Source organism: Neophocaena asiaeorientalis, unplaced genomic scaffold, assembly GCF_003031525.2.
Source record: "Neophocaena asiaeorientalis asiaeorientalis breed wild unplaced genomic scaffold, Neophocaena_asiaeorientalis_V1.1 scaffold508, whole genome shotgun sequence".
Classification (NCBI taxonomy): Eukaryota; Metazoa; Chordata; class Mammalia; order Artiodactyla; family Phocoenidae; genus Neophocaena; species Neophocaena asiaeorientalis.
In genome coordinates, this window is record NW_020172179.1 from 664,717 (window position 1) to 692,672 (window position 27,956).

Genomic DNA, 27,956 nt, shown 5'->3' on the forward strand with positions numbered 1-27,956 from the left:
AGGCAGAGCTCCTCCTCTTGCGGGCTTGCCTGCGTCAGCGGTCTCCACTGCCTGATCCCTTTGAGGCTCACACCCCTCCTTGTTGCTGCCCCCTGCTCCCTTCCCTTCATTCACTGAACACACTGCCACCTGACTTAGTTTTCCTCTCCACTACGACTCTGGATGATCTTAATGTCCACCCGTCCAACCCACTTGTCTTTTTAGGCTTTGTGATCTTGTTTTGTCTCCAGTGATCTTCCTTAACTTCATGTAGCCACTGCAAGGTCACGCCTTGGATCGTACTACACCGCGAACTTGCTCTTCTCATATCACTAATCCAAGCATCCTGGTCTCAGGCTAGCATTTTCTCTCCTTCCCAAGCTGCTTGCTCAACAACTCCCAGTAGATCAGAGCTGTCGTCAGACTGCCCATTGGGCTGTCTACTGTCTTCCCAACACTGTGTGTTGCCTTCACGTCCTTACCTATTCAGTTTAAGTACCGTAGGACCCTTTTTCAACAACTCAATTTTAATAATTATTCAGCTATTGTCCTTTGTTCTCGTCAGACTTATCTGGCAAAACTCCAAGTTATCTCTATTTTCTGCGCGTCTGTACCTAGGCATCAGGGTGTTACGAGGGAGGGCAACAGAAATAAAACCACAAGAGGCAAATTTTCAGTGTCGTTCTCGATCACCAACTAGTTGGGGAACTACAGAATGGTGTGAAGGACCCAACACCTCTGGGCACTTTACTCTCCACAATAACTGTTTTAAAACTTGGATTTTCAACCATCTGCCCTGGTCTCAAATTTCAGAGAAAACCAAAGCCTGCATACGCACTAGCCTCTCCTTTCTTCTAGGTTAAAAGCACTCTGTCCATCGGAAGCCAATCCTTTGGACCCCATCCTCCTCCACCTTCTTTGGAACCCAGTACCATGCTGATTCCTTAGACTCTCTGGTCTTCCACTTCTCCCTTTTTCCTGGGTCCTTCTCAGAGATAAAACAGTACCTAAAAAGGGAAAGGGAGACACACTGTTGCCTCATTCTCTCCTCCTTCACACTTCCAACATTTGGGAGCTGTGCAAGGGTAGCTTCTTTCTGACATCTACCTCCTCTACTACCTGGAAGGGCATGTCTCTAAGCTGCCAGTTATTTCCAGGAGGTCAAATCCAATAGATGCTTTCAAATCCCTCACTCTACTTGATTTCTCAGCAGTATTCAACACCTGTGCAAAAAAAAAAAAGCCCTTCCCTGGGCTTCCATGACTTTCCTCCTCCTGGTTTTCCTTTCATTTCTTTAGCTACTGCTTGTCAGTCTCCTTTGCCTGCTTACCTGCCACTTAAAACTTTTGAGAGTGCCTGTGGTGTTGCCCTGGGCCCTCTCTTCTTTATAGCAGAGATCAGCACTTTTTTTTTTTTCTTTAAAGGGCCATATAATAAATTATTCTAGGCTTTGCAGGCCATAAGGTCTGTCACAACCACTCAACTCTGCCACTGTGACGTGAAAGCAGCCATGAACAATAGTTTAACTAATCGACGTGGCTCTGTTCCAATAAAACTTTATTTACAAAAACAGATGGTGGGTTGGATTTGGCCTATAGCCTGTGGTTTGCCATGCCATACTCTATACTCTGCCTAGAGAAGCATCCTCTCTTGAGTCTCCAATGACCATCTATACATCACATTCATATCCAAATCAGTATCTCCAGCTACCTAAAATCCACATTTAAATGTCTCAAAGGCATCTCAAATCTTACCTGAGGAATTGTGCTCTTTGCCCCCAAATCTGATCTTCCTCCAGTGTCCTTAGTAAAAGGCACTGCCATAGAGTGCACAAGGCAGAAAGTAAGGCATCCTAGATGTTTCTCCCTCTTTCATTCTCTAATTCTTTGAACTGGAAGAATACCTAAAAAAGGTAACTCTGTAAATGCCATTATTTGAAGCACACAGTCAAATTTAACATTTCACTAATAGAGCTAAACTTTATTTCCATGTTTATTACATGTTTATCTTTGATGTTGAATACATATTAGATTGATTTAACATACAACTTGGGAGAAAAGCTGACATTCTCCATTAGATGGGTTAAAAAGGAATGTAAAACTACAAAATACTTGTTTAAGTTTGTATTCTAAATTATGGCAAACAGAACAATAATTACCTTGCCATTTTTCTCTTTCTAGTTTTCCAAGATGGATTTCATTATAAAATGTTTTTCATAACAATTTATTTCAAGAAAGGAAATAAGGGATAATCATTAAAACCATTTTACTTTAAGTATAGAGTACAAATAAAGAGTCTTAACGCAGAACTCCTATCTCCTATTTAAAATACAAATAATACTTCAGGATATTATGAACTGAGGGGGACTGACTATTGTAAACTGCAAATCTAATGACTTGAGCAAACCCACACATGCCATTTGCTTTTGTCTGCAAGAGTCAGGCTAATTTAAGGGTGACACAACAGAGTTCTATTTGATATCTATGTCACCCAGTTTCTACTCAGAATGGGGATGGCCAAATACTAAGTGCTTACGTGATGGAGATTCAGGATTAATCAATTCCAAGTGGCTAAGAGCTAACAGAGTTAATCGTTCCATCCCCCAATCTATGGCCATGTACAAATGTACAGATTTTAGCATTCACTGAAAGTTTTAAAATAAAACTCCTCTAGATACTCTGAAACGGCTGAAATTCACAGTGTATAAAGACTGTTATCTGCAGTATAATTGCAGTGTTTCAGCAAAATCAAAATTATGGGTGGTTATCAAAGTTGTTATTGGTAATAGTTTCTTTTTCTTCTCTATAAGCCCCTTTGCATGTTTTGTGAAGCAAGGTGTGTTCTTAATACTCCTACTCTTTACTTAGATTTTAAAAATAATAAATCAGCTTAAAATTATTTTCTACCAGGGATTACAGGATGAAAACTCTTACTAGAAGTGTGAATGATGCCTACTGTTCTCATTAGACAGGTGTTTAGAATCATCTGCAAAATCCCATATTCTTCTTAATAATAATGCTTATAAAAGATGTTTAATAAAGATAACTCGCTTCTAATTAGATTACTCTAGTGATAAAATATTTTCTCATGTAACTGTTTAGGCCAAATGATTTATGGCTTTTCCATTTTTAAGATTTCACTTTTAATGTCATGTTGTTAAAGCTTTTCTAAATACTCTTCTAATATCAGATTCTTAAATGAGAAAAGACAAAAGAGCGAAAAACTCTGTCTCAAGGCACACTCCTTTTCTTACAACAGGGTTGACACACTTTTCTGTAAAGGGCCAGACAATAAACATTTCAGGCTTTGTGGGTCACAGGGTCACTACTGCAATGACTCAAGTTCTGCTGTTCTTGTGAGAAAGCAGCCATAGACAATATGTATTTACAGAAAGAGTAGTCCGAATTTGGCCTGCAGGCCACAGCTGGCCAATCTCTGCCGTAGAACAGAAAGGACATCTAAAAAATCCTGGTCTCTAGTCCAATGTGATGACTGACTCAGAATCTAGCAGTTTAATCACTCTAGAACACGTTGATGTTGAACACCGAATTTAGCCAACTTTCCACTTCTGGTTCAGATTATTCAAACTCATGTCATCATGCTTTTCATTTGGGATAATTTATCTTCATTTAAGAACTTGCCTGAGCATTATTTATTGAGGGATTCAGTTTAAAATTAATAAATGATGTCCATAAAATTGAATATCCAATTTAATTTTTGAAAAAAATGAAAAATATAACAGAATCAAAACATTAAAAATAAGTACACTTACTACCCATTCCAGTAATTCATTTAAGTCATATCAACTATAGAATAGGAAAAATAAATTCAGAAGTGTAATTACTTTAAAATACACTGCTTCCATTTCTGTCAATATTTTACATTTATGTATATATTCTAGAGTGTAAGCAGAAATTCTCTCTAAAAATCTCCTTAAAATCTTGAGGTGCATATTAGAGCCACAGGCAATATCTGACATATAAAATTGCAGTACAGGCCTTTCAAATTTGGCATTTCACTGGTACAATACAATGACCAACGTGTATAATCACTGTACAGTGCCTAGACATTCCAGTAAGAACCATTATTTTCTTTAATGTAGAATGATTAATACATATTCTACAAGGGGCAGTGAGGTTTAGTAATTCTATTGGGTATGTCCTGACATAATTTTCAAATTGTACAGTAAAACAAACAGCTTTGTTAAGGCCATGTTTTATTTGCTGATTAATGGACAAAAGGCAATGTAATTTATTTTCAAGTATTTTCTTGAAAGTCTGTGCTCATAAAAATCATGAAAAGTTGGAAAGACTGTTAAATCACTGAAACTTTAAATATATCTTACACAATCTTGTTTGTACAAAAATACAAGTTAAATATAAACATAAAGCAATCATGATAATTTTATGCAAATCTGTTTTATGTGATCTTCAGTTATATATAAAAGTTTCTTGGTTCTGTTTGTGAAAAGATCAATACCAGATTGAATTACTATCTATTGGCAAAGGGCCCTAAAAAGCTTACTTTAGCAATTATCTTTTACATGGTTAAGAGCATTTCCTAATTTGAGATCACCTAAACACTGGAAAAAAGAAAAAATGAAAAGGGCAGTATGTCCATAAACCAACAAATAATGTGGCTGTAATGTATCATAAAACACAAAGAACCCCCACACATCTGTACAATAAACATTATGTATTACATACTCACACACACAGGTGTATACGTGTGTGCATGCACGTAAACACACACACACGCACACGCAGGCACGCACACACATACCCAGTCATAAAACAAAGCTTAATGAGGTGTTGCTTCCAGTTCGATATTCAGCTGTGCATTTTTTCTTACTTCATCAAATGAATAGCTTTTTGTCACCTTCCCATTCTTGAAGACAGTATGGAGAAGATCCTGCACAAATATAACAATATTAAAGTTTAATGATATTAGACTATCAAGCAAAATTCTTAAGTGATGCTTTGATGAATGAGGTTAGTCAAATACACAGAGATGTTGATAGTGTTCAAATTATGAAATGATTTTATTCACAAAGAATGCTGGGAGAGCAGGCATGATCTAAAATGGGATGTAGAGGTATTTAACTTTTATGGAAAGGAATGATCTGAGTAGTACATTCTTAAAACAGTTCTCCTTAAAGGAAAAATGAAAAAACCTAGTTGACCCATCTCTTTTTTTTTCAGGTGGAAGATGCTTACTGCTTTGGTTGCCCAGAAGAACTATGGCTGTCACGGATAAGCATGACTGACAGATCAGCAAGGAAAGCCTGCCAGACCTTCCCTCGTTCCTAGCCAAGACTCAACACCGATTAAACTTCTCAATTTGGAATTTATTAAACTTTCTAATCACGAGTTTTGGCCTTAAAGAAGCAAGCAAGCAAACAAAGCCAACACTGAAAACAAGCAACCAAACCCAGAAGAGAAACATAAATTGATTTCTTGACTAATGCACAGCCACTGATTTTAAAAACTCTGTGTATATTCCGGAAGTCACTGATACGTGTAATCCATTTGATCCACACAAGGATAAAACAAAGACAAGTTAAGAGAATTAGGACTGAATTCCCTTTCGAGTCTGGTAAAGCCATCCCTGTCTCACTAAGGAATTATCTGCCTCTAGTTTCTCCTGAAAAATCCACAGAAGTAATCTACTATGCCGAAGTTTTCCATCTCATCGGAAGGTGAGGAGCATACAATGTTATCTAACATTTTTGTCATTATGTTGTTTCCTTTTTATCCTAAGTTTTATTTTTTATTTAAAATTTTTTTATTGAGGTATAGTTGATTTACAATATTAGTTTCAGGTGTACAACATAATGATTTATTATTTTTAGATTATAATCCACTTAAAGTTATTATAAAATATTCGCTATATTCCCTGTGATATACAGTATGTGTAGTTTTCTTTTTTTCTTTTTTTTTTTGCGGTACGTGGGCCTCTCACTGTTGTGGTCTCTCCCGTCGCGGAACACAGGCTCTGGATGCGTAGGCTCAGCGGCCATGGCTCACGGGCCCAGCCGCTCCGCGGCATGTGGGATCCTCCCGGACCACGGCACGAACCCGTGTCCCCTGCCTCCGCAGGTGGACTCTCAACCACTGCGCCACCAGGGAAGCCCATGTAGCTTATTTATTTTATACACAGTAGTTTGTACCTCTTACTCCCCTACCCTGCCCCTCCTCGCTTCCCTCTCCCCACTGGTAAACACTAATTTGTTGTCTGTATCTGTAAGACTGTTTCTGTTTTGTTATATTCATTTATTTTTTAGATTCCACACACAAGTAATAACATACAGTATTTGTCTTTCTCTGTCTGACTTATTTCACATAGCATAATACCCTCCAGGTCCATCCATGTTGTTGCATATGGCAAAATTTCCTTTTTTTTTAAATGGCTGAGTAATATTCCATTGTATATATGTGCTACATTTTCTTTATCCATTCATCTGTTGATGGACACTTAGGTTGCTTCTGTATCTTGGCTATTGTAAAGAATGCTGCTGTGAACATTGGGGTGTATATAGGTTTCAAATTAATGTTTTCATTTTCTTTGAATATATACCCATGAGCGGCATTGCTGGGTCGTATGGCAACTCTATTTTTAGTTTTTTGAGGAATCTCCATACTGTCCTCCCTAGTGGCTGTATCAATTTACACTCCCACCAACAAGGTAAGAGGGTTCTCTTTTCTCCACACCCTCTCCGGCATTTGTTATTTGTAGACTTTTTGATGATGGCCATTTATTCTGACAGGTGTGAGGTGAAACCTCATTGTGGTTTTGATGTGCATTTCTCTAATAATTAGCAATGCTGAGCATCTTTTCATGTGCCTGTTAGCCATCTGGATGTCTTCTGTGGAAAAACGTCTGTTCAGTCCTTCTGCCCATTTTTAGATCGGATTGGTTTTCTTGATATTACGTTACATTAGCTTTTTGGATATTTTGGATATTAACCCCTTGCTGGTCATATCATTTGTAAATATTTTTCCCATCAACGTAGGCTGTCTTTTTGTTTCATTGACGGTTTCCTTTGCTGTGCCAAAACTTTTAATTAGGCCCCATTTGTTTATTTTTGCTTTTATTTCTTTTGCCTTGGGAGACTAAGAAAATACTACTATGATTTGTGTCAGAGTGCTTCGCCTATGTTCTCTTCTAGGAGTTTCACGGTATCATGTCTTACATTTAGGCTCATTACTGCTTTTGACACATTTTATATCTTTTTTGTTTTGTGTATCCCTGAACTACTTATAGGTGATTTTACTGTTTGTCTTTTAAACTTCCTTAGTATATGCTTGATTTGCTACCTTTACTATATAACTGCCTTTACTGATGAGGTATTTCCTTTTGTAATTATCATGTTTACTCCTATTAACATTTCTTATAAAGCTGGCTTGGTGATGCTGAACGTTTAGCTTTTGGTTGTCTGTAAAACTTTTGATATCTTCAAATCTGAATGAAAACCTTGCCAGGTAGAGAGTATTCTGGGTTGTAGGTTTCACCCTGTCATCACTTTAAATATATTGTACCATCCCTCTGGCCAGCAGACTTGCTGCTGAAAAGTCAGATTATACAGCCTTATTAGAGTTCCCTTGTAAGTTGTTGCTTTTCCCTTGCTGCTTTTAACAATCTAATTACAGTGTTTCTTGGTGTGGTCCTCTTTGGATTTGATCCTTTTGGGGCTCTCTGTGCTTCCCCTTCCCAGGTTAGGGAAGTTTTCAGCTACCGTGTCTTCAAATATGTTCTCTGCCCCTTTCTCTCTTCCTTCTGAGACTACTACAATGCAAATGTTAGTTGCTTGATGTCGTACTAGAGGTGTCTTAAACTGTTCTCATTTTTTTTTTTATTCTTTATTCTCTTTAGCTTAAGTGATTTCCATTACTTTGTCTTCCAGTTCACTGATCCATTCCTCTGTATCATTTCATCCGTTGATTCCTTCTAGTGTATTTTTAATTTCAGTTATTGTATTCTTAATCTCTGGTTCTTTATATTTTCTGACGTTTTGTTACAAACTTCTAAACTCTCACTCTGGTTAGCCAGTCTTTTCATGAGTTCTTTGATCATTTTTAAGATCATTATCTTGAACTCTTGTACGTGGTAGGCTGGTTATGTTTTCTGACCTTTGAGAAGTTGCCTTTTGTAGAACTCCTCTGTGTCCCAGCAGTGAATCCCTTCTGGTCACCAGAGCTATATGCTGCTCTAGGGCTCCTCCTATGTGGGTTGCTTGGGTCCTTCTGTTGTGGAAGACTGACTACAGCTTCCACAGTCTCGCTGGTTGCCAGGCCTTGTGTGTAGACTGCTCGCGGCTGGTTGGTGGGGCTGAGTTATAAGGCTGCTAGCTGTGGAACCCTGGGTGGGGGGGTCCCGGGGCTAGTGTCAGCCCACTGCTGAGCAGAGCCAAGTCCTGAGGGCTGGTGTCAGACTGCTGGTAGGAAGGGCCAGTTGCTAACAGCTGGCTGTGGGGTCCAGGGTGTCCTGAAGCTTGTGTTGGCTTGCTAGTGAGTGGGGCTGAATCCAAGAGCAGCTAGCTGAGGGGCCCAAGGTGTCTCCAAGGTCAGCTACTGGGTCTGACTCAGGCTCCTTTCAGACTACTGCTTCTGCCCTGCGTCTCAAAGCATGTGTAAGTTTGTGTGTGCCCTTTAAGAGTAGAGTCTCTATTTCCCACAGCCCCCTGGGTGTCCCGAAATAAGCCCTGCTGGCTTATCTTCCTGGTGCAGGACCTGCCCCAGGCTGGAGAGGCTGAGGTGGAGCTCAGACCCCTCACTTCTTTGGAAGAACCTCTGAAATTATATTCTTCTCCTGTTGATGGGTTGCCCACTTGCAGGTGTGGGTCTTGACTATACTGTGACTCTGCCCCTCTCACCTGCCTCGTCATAGTTCCTTCCTTATAGCTTTAGTTGCAGATCTTTTCTGGTAGATTCTGGTCTTCCTCGTCAGTATTTGCTCTGTAAATAGCTGTAATTTTGGTGTGCCCGTGAGAGGAGGTGAGCTCAGGGTCTTCCCACTCCACCATCTTGAAACAATCTTATCTGTCCTTGTGTTGCTTCAAATCACACTGCTCTTGCTGTGACATTTTCTTTATAAATTTAACTTTAATCTATTGAGGAAAGGTGGTTCCTATTAAATCAAAAGGTCTAGATGATCATAAATTGATTAGTGACTCAAATGTTCTCGAGTATCATTCACATACTCTTAAAGTCTTGGCAGTACAAGAGTTAAGTGAAGGCTATGCAAAGAACTGCGTAACAGGCTATATAAAGGAATCTAATTCTAAAAGTTTTAGGGACTTATACATATTTTTCATTAAACAGAAAAATCATATTGTATTAATTCTGGCTCAAAATCTTAAAAGAATATAATAAAAGTAACATAAGCAAAATATGTGATGTGGTATAAAGGATCAAAAGTTAAAAACATCTAAAGTAATAAGTTAGTGTATTTATGTTTAGTGTAAACCCTCCTCTGAGAATATGAATATTCATGAGTAATTTTCCTCTAAAAAAGAGTATTTTCTTTTTCAATCTGGTGGCTTAAACTATTGAGTTCAGGAATATAAGTGTACTTTTGTATGTTAACGAGCATAGAGACTACTTTAGCATACTATACATGTTTCTAGTTTGGTTGACTAAAATCAGAAAACTTGGTTAAGTCTAGGTTTCACCATTTATTAGTTATATAATCTGAATCAAGTCTCACTGTTTTCACATCTTACACTACTAAGATAACGTAACTTGCCTTAGAGCTGCTGGGAGAATCAAATGAGACTAAAGAAAACCATCTGAACTAGATTCTATTGTTTTGAAAAAGGGAATTGTCTTTAACAACATTTTAGAATTTGGATAGCCCTTCTTTTATCTAATAAAATTACCAAAGTTTTACTATAACATAAATAGCTATGAGCAGTCTAAGAAGAACATCCTTTAAGTATTCTTAACTATTCCCATTCAGAAACGATTCACTGCTAATTGGCAATGAGAGTAAGATCAAATATATGCAAACTCACTGAAGCTCATCAATCACTCCCTGCTGATCACTATGTAGAAAACCATAATTTTTTTTGGAATGTTACAAAATATTTCACCCAATGTATGTAAAAGTCTCATATTTACTATCTAGCCATTTCTTGTTTTTCATCGTATTTTGGAAGGCTAGGTCAGCAACTGTAAACACTTTAAATAAAATATAAAAGCTTCCTTTCTTAATTTGAAGAGTCAACCTACTACTGTTTAAAAACCAAACCAAACCAAAAAAAAAAAAAACCCAAATCAGCATAGATACATACATGACCATATTCTTCAAGGTCTCCTTTTCCTTCCTCAAGTGTAACAAAATTCCCTGCTGGTGTCCTATGCAAAGATAATCGGCCCTTTTTGGACCTTTTGTTGGGATCAGCAACCGGGTCCTTGAAGACATTAATCTGGAATCCAAATTAAGAAAGTTGGAGAAATACAAGACTGATCATCAGAAATGTTCACTCAACCCCCATTAAAAAAAAAAGTGTGTACCTAATTTATATAAATTTTAAGGCACTTTGTACGTATAATTAATTAAACTAATCCACACCTGGCTTTTAGAGAGAAGACTCTAGCCTGTTTTGGAGGACAGAGTCCTCTGTGATGAAGAAGGTATGAACAAAGTCCAAATCTTGGATATCCTTTCTTACCAGTGTAGAATACTAATACTCCATCTGTAGTAAGTCTTTGAGGTTAACAATGTGACCCTTAAGGTATCTCCTTTTGTATTATGCCTTGCCCTTAAACTGATCTAAGTACAGCACATGTGTGTTACTGAAAAATCAATCTATGTCAACTCAATTATATAATCTGTGGCAAGGGAACGAGCAGTTTACTACGATAAAGCCTTTCCTATTTCATAACCTTTTCCCTTTTGTTACTTTTTATTCTATTACCTTGTTACTCTCAGAAGCAAAGAAGACCTAGAGAACCTAGAGACCTAGAGCACAATGTTTCAGGATCAGAAAGGAAGAAGCAGCTGGAGATGGCTATAAGAAGAGAAGCAGAAGAGGCAATCCCAGAACTCGCCAAAGAAAGCTGGTGGTGAACTAAGGTAGGGAACCAACCCCTGTGTTCTTAGGATCCCCTACACACACCCTTTAATACACAGACTCTCAAGAGCTTATGAAGAGCTAGGGAGACTGTTGTTCAGCTGCTTGCAGCTTGGGTTCCCTTGTTTTAAGGCTACCAGAACATGATTCTAGTAACACAACTCACACGTCATAGTTCACCTTCCTAAAACATTCTTTGACGGTGTTTACATACGTGATGGCTAGGTTAGCTGACATTCTCGTTCAAATATGGTCAACTTTTTGATTCAAAGGTATATACTGAAGTAGTGGAAATGAATTGACCTGCATCATCTCTCTTAAATAATCTCTCATTTTCCCAAATCTCCATTTTTTTCTGAAGTCAAGTTATCAGCCCCTGTCTCTTTTCCTTCTTTGTTTCTGCCTCAAGGTCAGGGGTACCTGACAATACAGTAACAGTTCAAGACCATATTATCCTTGGACTATTGTGTTCAATAAGTACATTCAACATACATACATAAATATTAACAACACAAGAGTAAAAGTTCAATGACATACCCCAAGGCCATTGGTTACAACATAACTACATTTAAAGGAACAATTCAGGAGATCTCTTGTTAACTTCTGCAGCAAAGCTCCACCAGAACCAAAGGAAACATTTTCTATGCTCCATTTTTTTTGCTTCATGCCTTCCACAATCTAGATTAAAAATAAGATATAAATAAATAAATTTAAGCCAAGTAATTTGGAAGAGGAAGGAGCTAATTATCCATGAGCCATATTGATGAATACACCATCCAAAGCTGTTTTATAACACAGTAAATAATGAGATAAGAATAAGGTCTACACAAAGTTACATTCCACTCTTTTCTTTTAAAAGACCCACCAACCACAAAAAAGGGCAGCCCAAGGGATAAGTGTAGAAGGAGGGGATTTCATTTAAAGTTCCTGAATTTGTGTTGTAGTCACAGTGATTGTGGTTTAGGTTGGGGGAATGGAGGAAATGAAAGGGAGAAAAATAATAGCTATAAATACCTAAGGTTACTTGAGTAAACTCTCATCTACCTCTTGCAGTTACTGCCCAGATGTCAGTAGCGCAAGCAATGGGGCCTGGATGTTTGCCCCAAATTACTAGATTCTAGAAATGACACTCCTCATCACTAATAAATCTCAATACATGTTATCACATGTCATATGTAATGGGGCATTTAAAAGTCAACGGATATTGGTGGTAAAACAGTATAAAACACCCTCTCCTGCGTAACAGTTGAGACACTGGCAGTCCTCTTACTCTGGCTGGTACTCCAGTGCCGTAAGCAAAATTATGAACTGACTGGGTGTTAAGATTTATCATTGGATCATTTTTGGGAGAATGATCATCTAAAAGCCAGAAAGAGAGACCTATATGAACAGAGAGTTCCAGCAACTAGAATAGTTCTTTCAAGGGACACATAATTTAAAAGTTACATTAATTTATTAATCTACATTATTATCAATATCATTTGTATTTCTTTTTCCTAAGCAGGACTTATTTACCTAGCATCTGTCTTCTTATTTAACATATTCCATCACTTTTATGGTAGACGGTGGCAAATAAAATTTAATAACCATTTTTAATTTCATAAGAATAGTCAAAAGGAAGTAACTGGAAAGTCCCGTTTCATTTTATTTAAACAGAACTTTCAGAAGTGATCAGAAAATCGTAAGCAAGTTTAATAGTTTTAAGTGAATCATTAATATAAATTTGCCATATTCCTCCCAATACCAAAAGTCTCAAACTGACCTTTTATCTATCCTTATTTTCAACCTTGCAAGACACAAATAGATAAACTCCAAGGACCTTCATCTTTTAACAAGCCCACACTTAAAAAAAATCTCAGCCATCTAATTCTCCTGGTATATGTCAGGAGTCAAGATGGAAACATATACAATTTATTTTAAAGTGATTCCTTAGGTTGTACATAAACCCAGTCTCATGTCTTTTATTACTATACCTGAACCCAAAAGTACTCACGGGCCCTGAATTCAGATTTATTTTTCACTGAACTAACTGTAAACTAAGTATAACTAAAATAATAATAAAAACCTTATAAGACAACACAAAATTAAGGCATGTTCTAAAAAGTGCATTTCGATACTGAAGAAATACAAGGAGCAGAACAAAAAAATGGGGGAGAAGAAATGGAAACAGATAAAGATGGCGGGTAAGGAGATTTGGGTAAAATATACAGAGAAAATAGTTTCAGAACTGTCACCTGATTTTAGGTAAGCCTCAGAAGCACAAGAAGGAGTAAATCACAAAGAACAGTATCACCTAATGTCATATCTCTGTATTTTAGGACCAATAAGATATTCTTCCCATATAGCTTTGCCAAAAGTTGTGAAATTTAGACAATTTAAAGTTTAAGTGAATTTTTCTATTAATGTTACAAGAAATTATGGAATGAGAGTAAAAATTACTGTTTAAAAATATTTGCACATACAAATCAGAAGGAAATCTGACTAGACATAGCAAAAATGCTATATGAATTTCCTTTTCTTGCTTCTAAAGACTTACTTTGACCCACCTCCAGTATGAAGAAAGCAGGTAGCAGGTACTACCCCCTTTAGGTAATGAGCGCATCCGCATTAATACCAACTATTCATTCTCTGACCATTCTGTTTAAGGTTTCACCAATGCCAGAGAATATCTGTCTCAATATTTAACTTCTTGATCATGGAGTTTAAAAAAAAAAAAAGTTCAAGTTCTGAACTGATTCTCAACTTTAAAAATGCATACACATTTTCAAAGTTTATTTAGAAAACAAAAAGAAAACAAAAAGGAAAAAAGGAAAGCCAAAGAGCTTCAGTTTTTTAAAGGGAAGTTCAAATACCTGATGGAACAACCGAACTTAAAGAGCTGCCCCTAAGAACAAGTAAGGGTAGGTATAAGCAACGGGAAGCGCACTGGGCTAATGCGTATTCTGATATACGGTACCCTGCCCACATTTCTTCATCCGAAAGGGGGATAAGTATGTGTGAGGGTACCCGCTACAATGGAGGTATGCGTACTAGTTCTTAACTGATACCAAGGTCAGAAACCTTCAATTCAGCTGAGCGACAGGACAACTGCAATTAAACATGCCAGCTGAGATTTCTATGCTCAGGTCCTCTTCCTTGCTGCAGATTTTTCTTCTGTTTCTTCCTTCCTTTTCACATCAAAGCCTTAGAAGAGCTGGGGAAGTTTCCACTTTTCTTAGGCAAGGCAGTTTGGGGGAGTTGGTAGAAGAAACCTCATTTCTGTTATTGCAAGACATCTATTCCAGACATCATTTTCAAACTCTAAATGCATATCGCCACAGAAGTACTGATAGTGATATGCAATAGTTCTTACTTTTATTTATTTAATTTTTATTTGTTTTTGGCCACCCTGTGCGGCATGTGCAATGTCCCCGACCAGGGGTGGAACCCTTGGCCCCTGCAGTGGAAGCATGGAGTCGTAAGCACTGGACTGCTGGGGAGGTCCCAATAGTTCTTACTTCTAAATGAATCTTTGGAAAACAAACTATTTATAATTTGGGTACTGACCCTTAATCTAACCACACTGAACTCTTTCAAGCAGAAAATTCCATGTGAAACTATATACATTAGAATTTCAGTGCTTTATAGTAGCTGACAGTCTACAGCGTGGTATCGCTGATAGTCTTTAATACCCAAAATACTCCATAAAAACTGAGTTCCTTAGAAGCTTATCCGAGAAACAAAAGAGGAAAAAGTTTTAAGATAGCATAAAACGTACGCTATTTGGCTAATAGTGGTAACAATGTTAAATTTAGAAGAGGTGACAAACCATTCAATAATTTTTGAAAAAGCACAGATGAATATCATTCAAGTTTCACACTGTTAGAGTAACATGAAGCTCCATTCTATTAAAACGGAGACCTGTTTGTACAGTGTCAAGACTTTTTGTTGTATATACAAAAATATTCCTTGACTGGCATTTTCTTGTTTCCTAGTGACACTTCTTTGGGCTCATCATCCAGGGCGGCCAATGAGGACTGGCAGTATGGTTTGGCCGCTACTTCTGTATTTTAAGTTAATATATTTTAAATATACTTCTATATTTTAAATTTTAAGCAATTAACAGAAAAGACATAAACCATCTTAAACGCTTATTAAAAGAATCACAGCTGTACTTAAATTATTAATGTGTTCTTTATCAAACTAATAAAAAGGAGTTTAATTATAAGGATTGCTTTATTGAAACTGTTAATATAAAATCCGTACCTCTTGTAAGGTATTAATATCCACTCCATCCCCTTGAATAACTCTAAGATAAGGTGGCAGCAACTTGTAGCCCTTTGAGTTCTCAGTAACAGGGAACTTCTTACCTAAAATATCCAAAACCTGTATGGAAAAATACACAGCCAAACACAAAATAACTAATACTGAAAAAAAAGTGCTAAAGCTTTCCAAAGTTTAAAAAAAAACCAAGATTGTTAGCAAAGCAAGGTCGAGAACATAAAAATTAAATTAAATTTTACAATACTATGTATAAGCCTTCTAAAATTTTGTCTCAATTCCTTTTGATTATGTTAGAAACAGGCATGCAATTTTCTACCAAGTCAACTTATACTGTAAAGTGGCTCAGAACACAAGTAGTTTTCCCTCCCTCACATTTTTCAAATTAGATTCAGGAAAAAAAAAAACCCTTTAACATTAGGAGCTTACAGTGGTAAATATAATATTTTTCAAAGGTATATAAAACATCATTTAAAAAACATGATTATACTTTTGATTTGGATTTTTCTGCTTGTGCCCAATAATTTAATTTGTCTGACACGAATCCATCTGAATTACAAAGTTCAAAGAAATCATGATACGCAGATAAAGCTGGAAATGAAGCAGATAAAACCCATAGTTTCTCTGAGGTGCTTCTCACTTAACAATGACACCCATTTTTAAAACCAAATTGCTTAATATGCCAAGTTGTCCCACTTATTCATTAACTACTGCAAGTTTGGGAGCAGCTGAAATACCTCAACACTGACTGAAAATTTCTCAGAACGCTTGGTCAGAGATTCCAAAGATCTACCCAACAATCACTCCCTTTTCCTAAATAAACTGTTCTAACAATGAAAACATTCCACACTGATAACTCTGTTGATTCCTGAAACGAGGTTTGGATATTTTTATTAGGTAACAGGAAAAACATGCAACCTGTTCAGTTTGCTAAAACCAAATCTGTTCATATTTCAGGGCTAAGATCAGACCTTCAGATGGCCTATTAACAGGATAGGAAAAGACCTCCTTGATTCTACACCCCACTTTCTTAAGGGGTAATTCACCACCTAATCATCAGCTGGCAAACAGTGTGGTAAAGAGGGAAGGTGATAGCTACGAAGACCTACGTTGGAACTTGGCTTATTTTACATGTCATGTGACCTTGAGCAAGTTTATTTTAACCTCTCTAAGCTGGTCTCTTTGTCTATAAAAAAGAGATTGTAATATTGATCATAGGATTTTCAGAGATTAAATAATGACATAGCTAAAGCAAAGCACACACAGCACTATATTTTTCTAGTAGTAAGCATCAATAACCTGCTCTTATTAGTGCTTTTCAAAGAAGGTAAACCAAGTCCTAAACACTAAAGAGAAATGCAACAAGGCTACACTGAGAATCAACAGTGTCTGTAAAGAATCCCTACTTGAAAACGATTTCCAAATTATTTTTATTCCACATTACATTGCACGTATTTCTTTTGCACTAAAACCTTCAAAGGTACAGCAATGATAAAGGAAAAAGAAAGAAGCCACAAACTTGGTAACCAAACCACAGGACTGGTTAAAATGTTAACACCATTAATTAATTTTGAAGGTAAAAAGAAAAGAAAGTATCTATTCAACAGTACTTAACTGTTTCTTTGACAGTATATAAATAATCCATAACTCTGGATATCCTTTCTCTGTTATTAATGCGTGACCTTGGGCAAATCTATTACTCTCTGGGTTGCAACTCTAAAATAAGGGGACTAGTCCAGAGAGTTCTGAAATGGTGTGTGTATAAATGAAATTAAAAGTAGTGTCGATGCAGCTGGTCTATAGGCACTTTAATAGTCAACTTACGTATTAAAATTTACCTTTAATACAGTGTCAAGAGGATTTCCAGAATCAGGTCTGATTATTAGTGGTGCCTCTGTACTTCTTGATACTATTAAATGTCTTAGATCTTCACCCCAGATTTTCTCACACGCATTATAAATGTCATAGCTATCGCTGACCACAGATACAGGCACTGATGAAAATTGTGTTACTATATGTTCAAAAGCATCTTTTTCATGGTCCTTCCCCCAAGCTGTTATGGTACTAGAAAACAAAATGAAAATACAGATTTACTTAGGCAGACACATTATATGTTCCTGAATCATACCTCATGTTTACTATACTACACCTTCAACACTGCAGAGAAGGTGAGTGATTTAGTTTAATAAATGCACATCAAAAGGTTAACTGAGTATCTGAGCCAAACCACTCCTTGGCCAATTTTTAAGACTATAAGTAATCTCATTCCTCTCCAATAGTTATTTAAACTCTTAAGTCATGTTCAACCAACTATAAACTACATTATTTTCTTTTTTAGTATTCCTGAACCTACCTCCTGAACCTACCCATTTAAAATGAGTGAGCTAAAAAGTACCTGCTGCAGACACTTTCTACGTTACACTGAGATGTTAGAAGGAATGAACACATACTCCCATTATTCTGCTAGGCCATGCAAGCATTTGGCTCCCTTCCGTGCATTTTCAAAACCATATACCAATAATAGAAGGGACACATTTTATCTTTCTTACATTTCAAAATCTTACACTTAAAAGCAATTACTTAGGCAATTATTTATACTATACCATGCATAGATACAGTAAACTAACTCTTTACCTGTTATATCTTCAGTTGGCCAGTAACAGGTAGTCATTTATTTCACTTACAGATTATCCACTAGTACTTAATATATGCTCCGGGAATAAGAATTATAATATTTAGTTTCAGCAAAACATAATTAAGATGGGAAATAAAGCGTGTGAGTTTCTATTAGGCAATTATTATTATAGTGATTTTTACACTGTCCTCAATAATGGTGGTTCTTTTTGGACAGATTAATGACATGTACCCTAAGTACTTGCTGGTTAACCAGTATATAACATAAAAATTTTTTTTTAATTCTTAAAGAAAACTTCATAATGAATTTTAGAATTGTTACCATTTTCTCATGCCAAGTAATTTTTCTTTCTCCCTAATTTGCTAGTCTTTGCCTCTACCCCATTTTCCGAAGTAAAATGATGGAAAGTAAAACAACCCATTCATTTAACCCCATGCAGATATAAGATTATCTCAACACTGTTTGAAAAGTCATACTAATTTATTTTTGAAATTGTTGTTTTATTCTTATTTTTTTCTAAAGGACTGAAGTAAACAACTTTTCTTATGCTGGGGATGGCAGAGCATGCACATTTCAGGGGTGTAAAGACTTAGCTACCCAGAACTACTCTCATCTGAAATGGAGAGAGAGCGTATTTATATAAAACTCATTTTACAGTGAACAAAGTAGCTATGATGCCAACTCTCCACTTAATGCAAGTATCTGCAGGCTAAAGGGAAAATTAAGACATGGATAAAGAGAAGCCCCTTCTTCATATCAAGAATTGCTATGGTCCCCTTTATAAGGGAGAGAATTAAGCTCAAAGAGTACCAACACTGGAGAGCTTTGCAATGTAAGAACAAACTCTTAAGAGTTAAGAGGTCACTGTTTATGCACTTATTTTTTACTAGCATTGTATCAATACAGTCAACTAACTCTGCTATTTGTGTGTATCACGTCTAGCAAACTTAATGGTTCATTTTTAGCCTTTATCTTACTTGCTTTCTCTTTGGCATGTGAACTTTCCTGAAGCTTTCTTTCCCAATGACTTCAATGACATATCCCATGCTTTGATTTTTTTCCCCATACTTCTGTGGGTCCTCTTCAGTTTCCCCTAGATGCTCTCCTTTCTCAATGTGACCTGGGGCACTGGTCTCTCTCTACACCTCCCTATGTGAAAAACACTCAAAGCTTTTAAAAAATACCTTTGTAGTGAGAGTTTCCAAAATCTGTACCTTAGCCCAGGTTTTTTTTTTTTCTGGAATACAGATCCATTTTGTTAGGGAGGAAAATGAGTTTCTTCATCTCATCGTTCCACAGACATTCCCCACAGCACCCTCCACATAATCTAATCATAATAACATCTAGTATAATATTTGGTATATGGAGATCATAAATATTTGTTCAATGAATTCTACTTAATTTAATTTGATACCTTTCCAAAGTTTGAGGAAGAGTTATATAATTGAATATTTTCAAGTCCAGATTCATATATTCTTTAAGAAAATATTTATAACAATGGCAATGTTCTAAATTTTAGTGTTTTCTTATTTTAAAGTTATCTTGGATGTTAATTCATTTTCCCTCAATGACCTTCTGATGTAGGAGATGTAAAATTTTAGCTCCTCCTGGATGGAGGAACTGAAGAACAGAGAGATAAATGACTTGCCCAAGGCCACCCAGTATGTCAGCTGTAAGGTCACTCAGATTTCCCAACTTTAAGTCTACAGTTCTTTTCACTATACTTTGCTGTTGTTTAAACGACTTGTCTATTTAAGAACATCTGACACATTAAAGAGTCAAATTTGCAGATGTAGTAAATATTACAAGACTATAAAAATACAACAGATTTTCAACCTGTTTTAACATAAAGCCCTAAAGAAGATATCACCTTTATTCTCAGATGTATAGTATCATACTCATGATGTTATTACTTTGAAACAAAAGCATCAATGAAGAGTCTAATATATGGGTACTACAAGAAGTTTTATCTAAGACCAAAAATAAAAATACTGCAACCCTAAAATCCTGGTCTGTTAATGTCACTCTTATTTTCCCAGTTTCACCAGTCATGAAACTTACATGTGAAAGTATTCATGTGCCTACTAATAAAGCAATGCTAATATATGTTAGCTGAATGTACCCTCTACTGAGCCCCAATTCAAATCATCACGTTCCAGCAATTTCATCTCCCTAGCCAATGCTCATGTTTATCGCCTTCTTTCCATTTATTTAGCCACTTGGATCTGAACCTCATCATCTGTCAAAATTATTGCAACAGCTTCCTATAAATCCTCCTAACTTTTCATTTCTATTTTTCAATTCATAAGATAGCCCGCTATTACTCTTTCGACAGTATTTCTCTGATGACATCACTTCTTTGCTCAAAAACTTCAATGCCCACTCCCATTTGAAAATGGAATTAGAATAATCTAGCATGATGAGCAAATAGTTAACATTTCAATATCAAAATAAATTTGAGGGTGTTTACTAACCTGTCTTTCCACTCTACCCTACATTCCCTACAAAATGTCCCTACAAAATACATTTCAGCTCTTATTCCCTAAACAAACACATCCATATTTGCCTCTTTCATTCTTGCTCTTTCAGGACAATGCTTAACACATGGTCGGCATGTAATAAATACTTAGAGAATGAATAATCTCCTAATGTCTGCCATTAAATTTTACCAGTCATTCAAGAAGTCAAGATTTGCATACCATCTCTATAAAACCTTTCTTAATCCAACCCTATCAGTGGAACATGACCCTACTTCTCCTTCCTTTGCACTGCTAGAGCACTTTAATTGTACCTCTTTAAAAGCACTTAACAGAGCAGAACGCTGCTAGTGTACTATTTTTAATCCAAAAGATAGGATTAATTCTTTATATCTTTCTATCCCTTGTAGCACCCAGGAGACTGCCTGAGATCAAAGCTCAGCTTTATTCACTGCTGGTTTTAACACCCTGCAATATTCAAGTATGAGTAGAATTTAATAAACTGCCCCGAATTACATTAAATAATTTTTGTTATAAGAACCAGAAATAAGGTTTGGCGTACATTTTGAAAACTCCACTAACTTGCAATAAAATTAACTCTAGGATCAGAGCAGCTATAGCCTAGATCATAATTGTCTTCTAGTTTAACTTGAGATGCTTTAGTAAAATCAGATAAGGAAGCGTAAGAAGACTCTAACACTCTTCCTTTCAACAAAAGGGCTAACTTGCAGGCTTCCGTGGTGGTTGAGAGTCCGCCTGCTGATGCAGGGGACACAGGTTCGTGCCCCGGTCCGGGAAGATCCCACATGCCGCGGAGCGGCTGGGCCCGTGAGCCATGGCCGCTGAGCCTGTGCGTCCGGAGCCTGTGCTCTGCAACGGGAGAGGCCACAGCAGTGAGAGGCCCGCGTACCGCAAAAAAAAAAAGGGGGCTAACTTGCTCATCTATAATTGAGGGTACTGGGTTCAGAAGATAACTTCCAGAACAAAGATAAGTGAAGTCATGTAGAAAGCAGGGAAAGGGAAAACAGTGACCAGGTTTCACAGTGAGGGCTTCTAGACTTAATGAATACAACCTATCTGCACACGGCAATAGAGAAGCTAAAAAAATGCTTAAAACCTACAGAGCAATATATATGAGTTGGAAACAAGCTCCTAAATTGTTTCTATTAGGACAGTTACAAGTTTTCTACCTCCCCGAGACCAGTCTTTATACAGAGTATGAATACTGAATTAGTATTGCTTAAATTCATGAAGATTTACTGTACTACCTGGCTCTGTAGTTAAACAAAACATCACTGAGTTACCAGAATGAAAAAATTTAGTTATAGAAAACCAAGGTTAGATAATAGGAGGATGAAAACAGAATTTTACCTGTGTTCTGCCGCTGGAACAGAATAGCCTGGAACAGGATCTTTCGTTCCATAGTATTTTTTAATTAAAGCAATTCCTGCTACTGTATCTGTTCCTTTGAAGTTAACCAAATGAGCAGATGCTCCTATGCCAGCAGTCTGCAAAATAAACCATAAACCAAAATCCAAAAAAAGAAAAAGAAAAGACCCATACTTGAGGTATAGAGCATAGCCCCCAAAGCAATTATTGTCTTCAGTTATTCTTAAAGAGATATTTAACTATTATCAGAGATAATAGTTTCTTATGACAAAGATCCAGTTTTTCCTAAATATTTAAGGATTCAACTGTTACCTCCTCAAAGAGACCTATTTAATAGCGATCCACCCCCACTTCCCATCACCTCCTTTTCCCTTACTCTGCCTTGGCTTCCCTGTAGCATTATCTGACATCTGCTAATATTTATTTTATCTGTTTATCCATCTGTCCATCCATCCATCCAATACGTAAAGGACAAGGATGTTTACTGAAGGCTGTATTTCAGGTATTTCTAAAATAGGCTAACACATCTTAGGTATTTATTGTATATCTCTGACTGAATCTCTGGAATTTCAAAATGTGGCCTACTTAGAAGCAAGATCAACCCCAGTAACTTCCCAAAAACTTTACAGTGGTAACCATAACCTAACTGACCATCCACATTTTATTAATTGAAGTTCACTTCCGTTTCTTACCTCTTGGGAAGAGACTCCTCTGTAGCCAAAATCATGTAACTTGTACTCCAGACCATCTAAGTTACCAGACGTTTCTAACAAATATTTGGCCAATATTTTCTTCTGCTCTCTAGAATTTGTGGCCACTGTGATTGGATACCAGGACTGAACAAGAATAGTCTGTAGTAATAAAATCAACCACAAACATTAATACATAAAAAATTGGGTTCTTTCTGAGGAAAATCCTAGCTTTCTCTGGAGGTATGTCCTGGACTTCCATACTACTAGAAATACCAATTGGACATTTCAACTGTATGGCAGGACGCCTACCACATGCATTTCAGATACAGTGCCGAGCTCAGCTCTCAAATCCGCAACACAGAGGATAAACAAACTCGGTCCTCAACAGTAAAGAATGTCAAATTACCTATTTTCCATCCAAAGCTCCAAAGAAGCAAATAATATTTAGAAAGACTATCTGTGATGAAGGACCAATGTATTTTTTTATTTTCAATCTATTGTGGACCAATAGTTTTATAAAATATACTCACACTTGCATGTTGAGGCAATTGCCATCAAAGTTTCTAAACGCTTATCCTTGATTTCTGTATTTAATGTGGACCTGCATCTGTTCATGCACCAGCACTGGTCCTTGGACTACATCTTAAATAGTCTACATCTAAATAAGTTATTTATTTACTCCTCTAGGTAGTACTGGATCTAATTTTTCCTTGGATCTAACAGGACTACTGGTAGGTTATGTACTTGAGGTATTTTTGTGTAGCACTAGACAATTCTATTCATTGAGCTATGCTTTATGTCCTTGACTTTTATCAAAAGTCATTATAAGAGAGTCACATGAAACATTTCTGCATATGCTATAAACTTGTGAGGTCGCTGTCTACTTTGTAACTCAGTTCCTATTACACAGGTTCCCAAGTGAGGAAATGAAAGAATTGCTGGGTTCCTACTTTCTGCTAAGAACTGTCCCTTGCTTTCCCTTTTTTCCTTGGCTGCCAGGAAACTCCAAAGAAAGTCTGATGCTTAATCACAGCAACTATACAAATGATTATAGCTTAGGAATTCACTCCTCCATTCTAGGATCATAATTTTCTATCTTTTATTTTGTAAACCAGATAGTCTGCTATTACAAGCAGCTTCAAATTTGTTTTAGAAAGAGCTGCTAAGATGACAACAACATCTGTGCTCACTCAAAAAGCTATTTACTTCCTTAATTAAGTTTTACAAAACAATCTTTTGCTGAATACCAGCTAAGTGACGAATAAATAAAATAAGTAAAAACAAACAAACAGATTATTTAACCTTGGACTTCCCAACTCAGTCACCTAAGAAAAACTGCAGCATTGGATTCCTATGATTGATTAACTATGGCTCCAAATTCTTTGCAGCTCCTCCCATCAAGAGATGGAATCTATCTCTTCATCCCTTGATTCCGAGCTGTCCTTTTGATTTGCCTTTGACCAACAGAATGTAGCAGAGGCCATATTTATGACTTCCAAGCTTCTGTTTCAAGAGGTTTTATAGCTTCTACTCTCATTTTCTTAGAACCTCAAGACTGCTGTGTTATAAAGAAGCCTAAGTCATGAAAAGAGGTCCAGCAGTCCCAGTTACCTGAGCTGAGGCCCAGACATGGGAGTGAGGCCATTTCAGACTGTTTTATCCGAGCTGAACCCTCAGCTGAACGCAGACTCATGAGTCCAAGCAAGACCAGCAGAGAACCATCCAGTCAACCACAGAATCATGAGAAATAGCAGTTGTTTTATTTTGGGGTAGTTTGTTACATAACAGTAGAAAACTGACGCAACTCCTAACTTGAACTCTATGACAAATCACCTCTGTCTAAGCATTCCGCTCCTGAAATTATTCTTTCGTAATTGCAGTGATTCCACTGCCAGTGCCCATGATTATCCTGCTTCTAATCTTTAGCTTCTCTGACTTACTCTTTATACTGCACTGGTTATCCTTCCAAAGTTAAGAGTTTTATTCAGGTTTTGCCATTCCTTAAAATCCTTTAATGGCTATCTATTGTCCACAGAGGAAGATGGCCAATTCGTGTTGAAATTTGAGGGCTTTTACAAACTTGCCTTGTTTACCATCTAAAGACTTATCCCTTATGGTATTTTCCACTTTTATGCTATAGTCTCCCTTGGGCTACTTGCCATTCTAAGAATACCTCACCTTTTCCTGTCCCTTATTAAAAGCTTATTTTCCACTTCATGATATCTTAGACAGAATTCCCTATTTTTGCTACCAATGCAGCATTCCTACTTATATTAGTGGTCAGTTGAGAATAAATTGCTCCTCCTCCAAAGGCCCTTAAGTAAGACATAACTTACTCTAATTTCTGTGCCCAGCATTTTTTGGGTATATAACTGTAATCAATACTCATTTGCTGAAGTTAATTCAATCAACTCTCACATTTTTAATTTAACTTAGACTGATATTATCTAGGAGTATGAGAAAGATAGAAAACATAATGTGAAAAACTCTAGTTGAGTTATAAAGGTAGAAGATTGACCTTACCCCTCGAAAAATGCCAGGGAAGGAGAGAAATAACTATGAGACACAGTGATCCTTCACATCACCATTTCCTTTTCATAGTCCAACAAAATCAGCTTAAATTATACTCTTAATAAAATCACTCCCCTTTAAAAAAGATCACTGTAGGTGTAAGCAAGGGAAAAAAAGGCAAGTTAGTTTGGGTTAATTCAAGGTCTAACAAAGTGGCCTTGTTGGAAACTTCTGCAAAACAGCAATTTGCCCACACAAATCAAGATAAAATTTTTAGCTGAAAACTAAGACTAAAGTAAATGAACCTGCAAGTTTTATTTAAGAAGTGTTCATTATAACGTTACTGTCCAGGATAAGGAATCTTAAAGAACAAGAAATGGTGTGGTATAGTCGAAAGGGAACTGGACCTACACTGTTATCTAGCCCGTTCACCTCTCAGGGCTCAATTTCCTCATCTGTGAAATGAGGGCATTTGATCAATGTAATACTTTTAAAGTCTTCTTTTTAACAGCAAAAAGGTATTGTTTTGTTTTTTTGGTTGGAAGAAATGGTTAAGTTTAGCCCAATATGTTCATTCTTCAGCCCCTCACAAGTCTGAGACACCTCTGAAGAACACTTAGGCTCTCTTAAACATGTTTTGAAATCTGATTTGAGGGCTAAGGTTTCTTCTAGCACTGATACTGAAATTGATAAAGCAATTCAATAATTTTAGTGGATTTTAAAATTCAGTGTACAGTGAATCAAAGAATGTTATTAATAACTTTGCACCAGGAATTCCCTGGCGGTCCAATGATTAGGACTCAGCGCTTTCACTGCCCGGGTTCAATCCCTGGTCAAGGAACTAAGATGCAACAAGCTGCGCAGTGTGGCCAAAAAAACCCACAAAAAAACACCACACACACACACACACACACTTTACACATACTGGCAAAGGGAACTGGAAGGAATACTACTTAGTACTGTTATTTAAAATGTTTTAAATCAAGGATTTCCTGAAGAAAATCTCAAGTTTTTAAATAACAAGTTTGTTGGATTTGGTAACAGATTCCATTTATGAGGTGGTAAACTTGGGCTGGAGATGGATAAGAGGAAGTTGAACCTCCTCTAACCCCACACAGAAACCCATGAAAGAGGCAAAGTGACTCTGAGAAAGCGGCTTCTGGAGACTCGGTATTTAGATTACACACAATTTTTTATAAAACATAGGATCTATCACAAAGGAATTGTTTCAGAACATACGTTTTTGTGCCTTAGATAAAAATACCTACCAAGGAATGAAATTATTTAAATAATATACATTAGAATAGGAGGTAAACTCAATAAGCAAATGAAAACAGGGAATTTTTTTTCTTCAAAATCTAACAGTCTCATATTGGATTTTATGTTTAATAATTTTTAAACTAAAAATATTTTTATATTTGCTAACAAACTGCTGCTAAGATGGCCGTATATAAACTTTTTTACTTTACGGTTTTTTTATAGTGAAATACACCAAAATAACGATTATTAAAACAGGTAGTTAAAAAAAAACTTTTTTTAAGGCTAGTGTTTTTCACTTTCTTAAGAGGATAAAGTAAAACATACATGAAAAGCAAGGCAGACTTGGAACTAGTTCTCTGCTGAACATCTGCTTTATGAAACTCCAATTCAACACAGGGGAAGAGTACTTATTGACTAAATCCTCAATCAGAAAACTAAAAAGAAAAAAAAGTGAAGCAAGGTGATTCACAAATGATGATTTTCAAAATAAGATTTATCTGTTTGGGACCTTTTGGCACTGAGCATAAAGGATACACTAGATGATGCGGTTCAGAGCTCTTCTACTCTTTATAATGCCTTCTCCTCAAAATAAAACATCTGCCAGTAAAATAGCATGAGAACTGTTAATAATATGTTTCCTTTTACTCTGAGTTCATGAGTTAATTCAAAGTTTTAAGACATAGCAGTAAACTATTTTAAATCTTTACTTTAGTTAATTGTTCACTGTTTCAGAGCCTGTTAGGCTATTATAAATTGATGGCCCACCCAGAGTCTAAAAAGAAAGTTTTAAATTTCCTGTCGACTTAGCAAAAATGTATTTCAAAAATATTCCTGACCTCTTACTTTTTCTAAACTTTTTCCAGTCTTTATAAATGAACCTCAAATGTATTATTTTATAATAGAACAAATTAGTTTAACCAATACATTAGTAAGACAAAAAGTACCAAGCACTAAGTAAACACCTCTCAGATAGTGGGGTGACATTATTCTACGGTTACTTCCTAGGATATTTCTTCTTATAGATAAAAATCTAAGCTATTGATAATCTAATTAGATTATTAATATCAAAGCGATGAGGGTGTGAAAACATGATTGCTTAAGTTCAGATACCAGGAAAGCAAACAAAGCCCTGTAATATAAACTCACAGCCTACAATGTACTCTCCTTTTGAGATTAGAAATTAAAACCATCAGTGAATCTTGAATATATTTAAATGAGAAATACCAGGTGGTAGAGTCTAGGCCCTAAACTGATTAGGTAAGAATAAAGAAAACAGTTACTAAGAAGCTGAACAAAATTCTTTTAATCTAACTGGAACAGAACAGCCATAAAATGTCTTAAGTTACTAAAAATACACCTGTGCTGTTTTTGTAATCTTTCCCTATGATGGTATATGTTTAGGATTGCAACAAATAAGATGGAGGCCAACTGAGCTTTAACAGCAATAATTTTTTACAATTTGATTTTAAGATCTCAGAAGACTAGATTTTACTGGAAGGAAACTTAAAGATTATTTAGTCCAACTGTCATTTTATAGGTGAGGAAATTGAGGCCTGGAAAGGTTTAGTAAATTTTAGGAGGTTACATAACTTTATTGGTAGCATTTTTTAAACTAGAATCCCAGTTGAATGGTTTTTACATCTACAATTAATGTTAAGTAAAAGTGAAAAGCAAAACAA

General features: G+C 36.4%; 1 protein-coding gene across 1 annotated transcript in view; it reads right to left on the bottom strand.

Moving 5' to 3' along the window:
* Positions 1–1,931: 1,931 nt before the first annotated feature.
* NAMPT (nicotinamide phosphoribosyltransferase) overlaps positions 1,932–27,956 on the bottom strand; it is a 39,454-nt gene continuing 13,429 nt past the window's right edge. The window contains exons 5-11 of the mRNA XM_024760867.1: positions 22,507–22,665; positions 21,797–21,933; positions 17,152–17,377; positions 15,299–15,418; positions 11,591–11,731; positions 10,271–10,405; positions 1,932–4,890 (exon numbers count right to left, since the gene is read on the bottom strand). Coding sequence (XP_024616635.1) covers positions 4,780–4,890; positions 10,271–10,405; positions 11,591–11,731; positions 15,299–15,418; positions 17,152–17,377; positions 21,797–21,933; positions 22,507–22,665 — 1,029 coding nt within the window. The 3' untranslated portion in view covers positions 1,932–4,779. The remainder of the gene's footprint in view (positions 4,891–10,270; positions 10,406–11,590; positions 11,732–15,298; positions 15,419–17,151; positions 17,378–21,796; positions 21,934–22,506; positions 22,666–27,956) is intronic.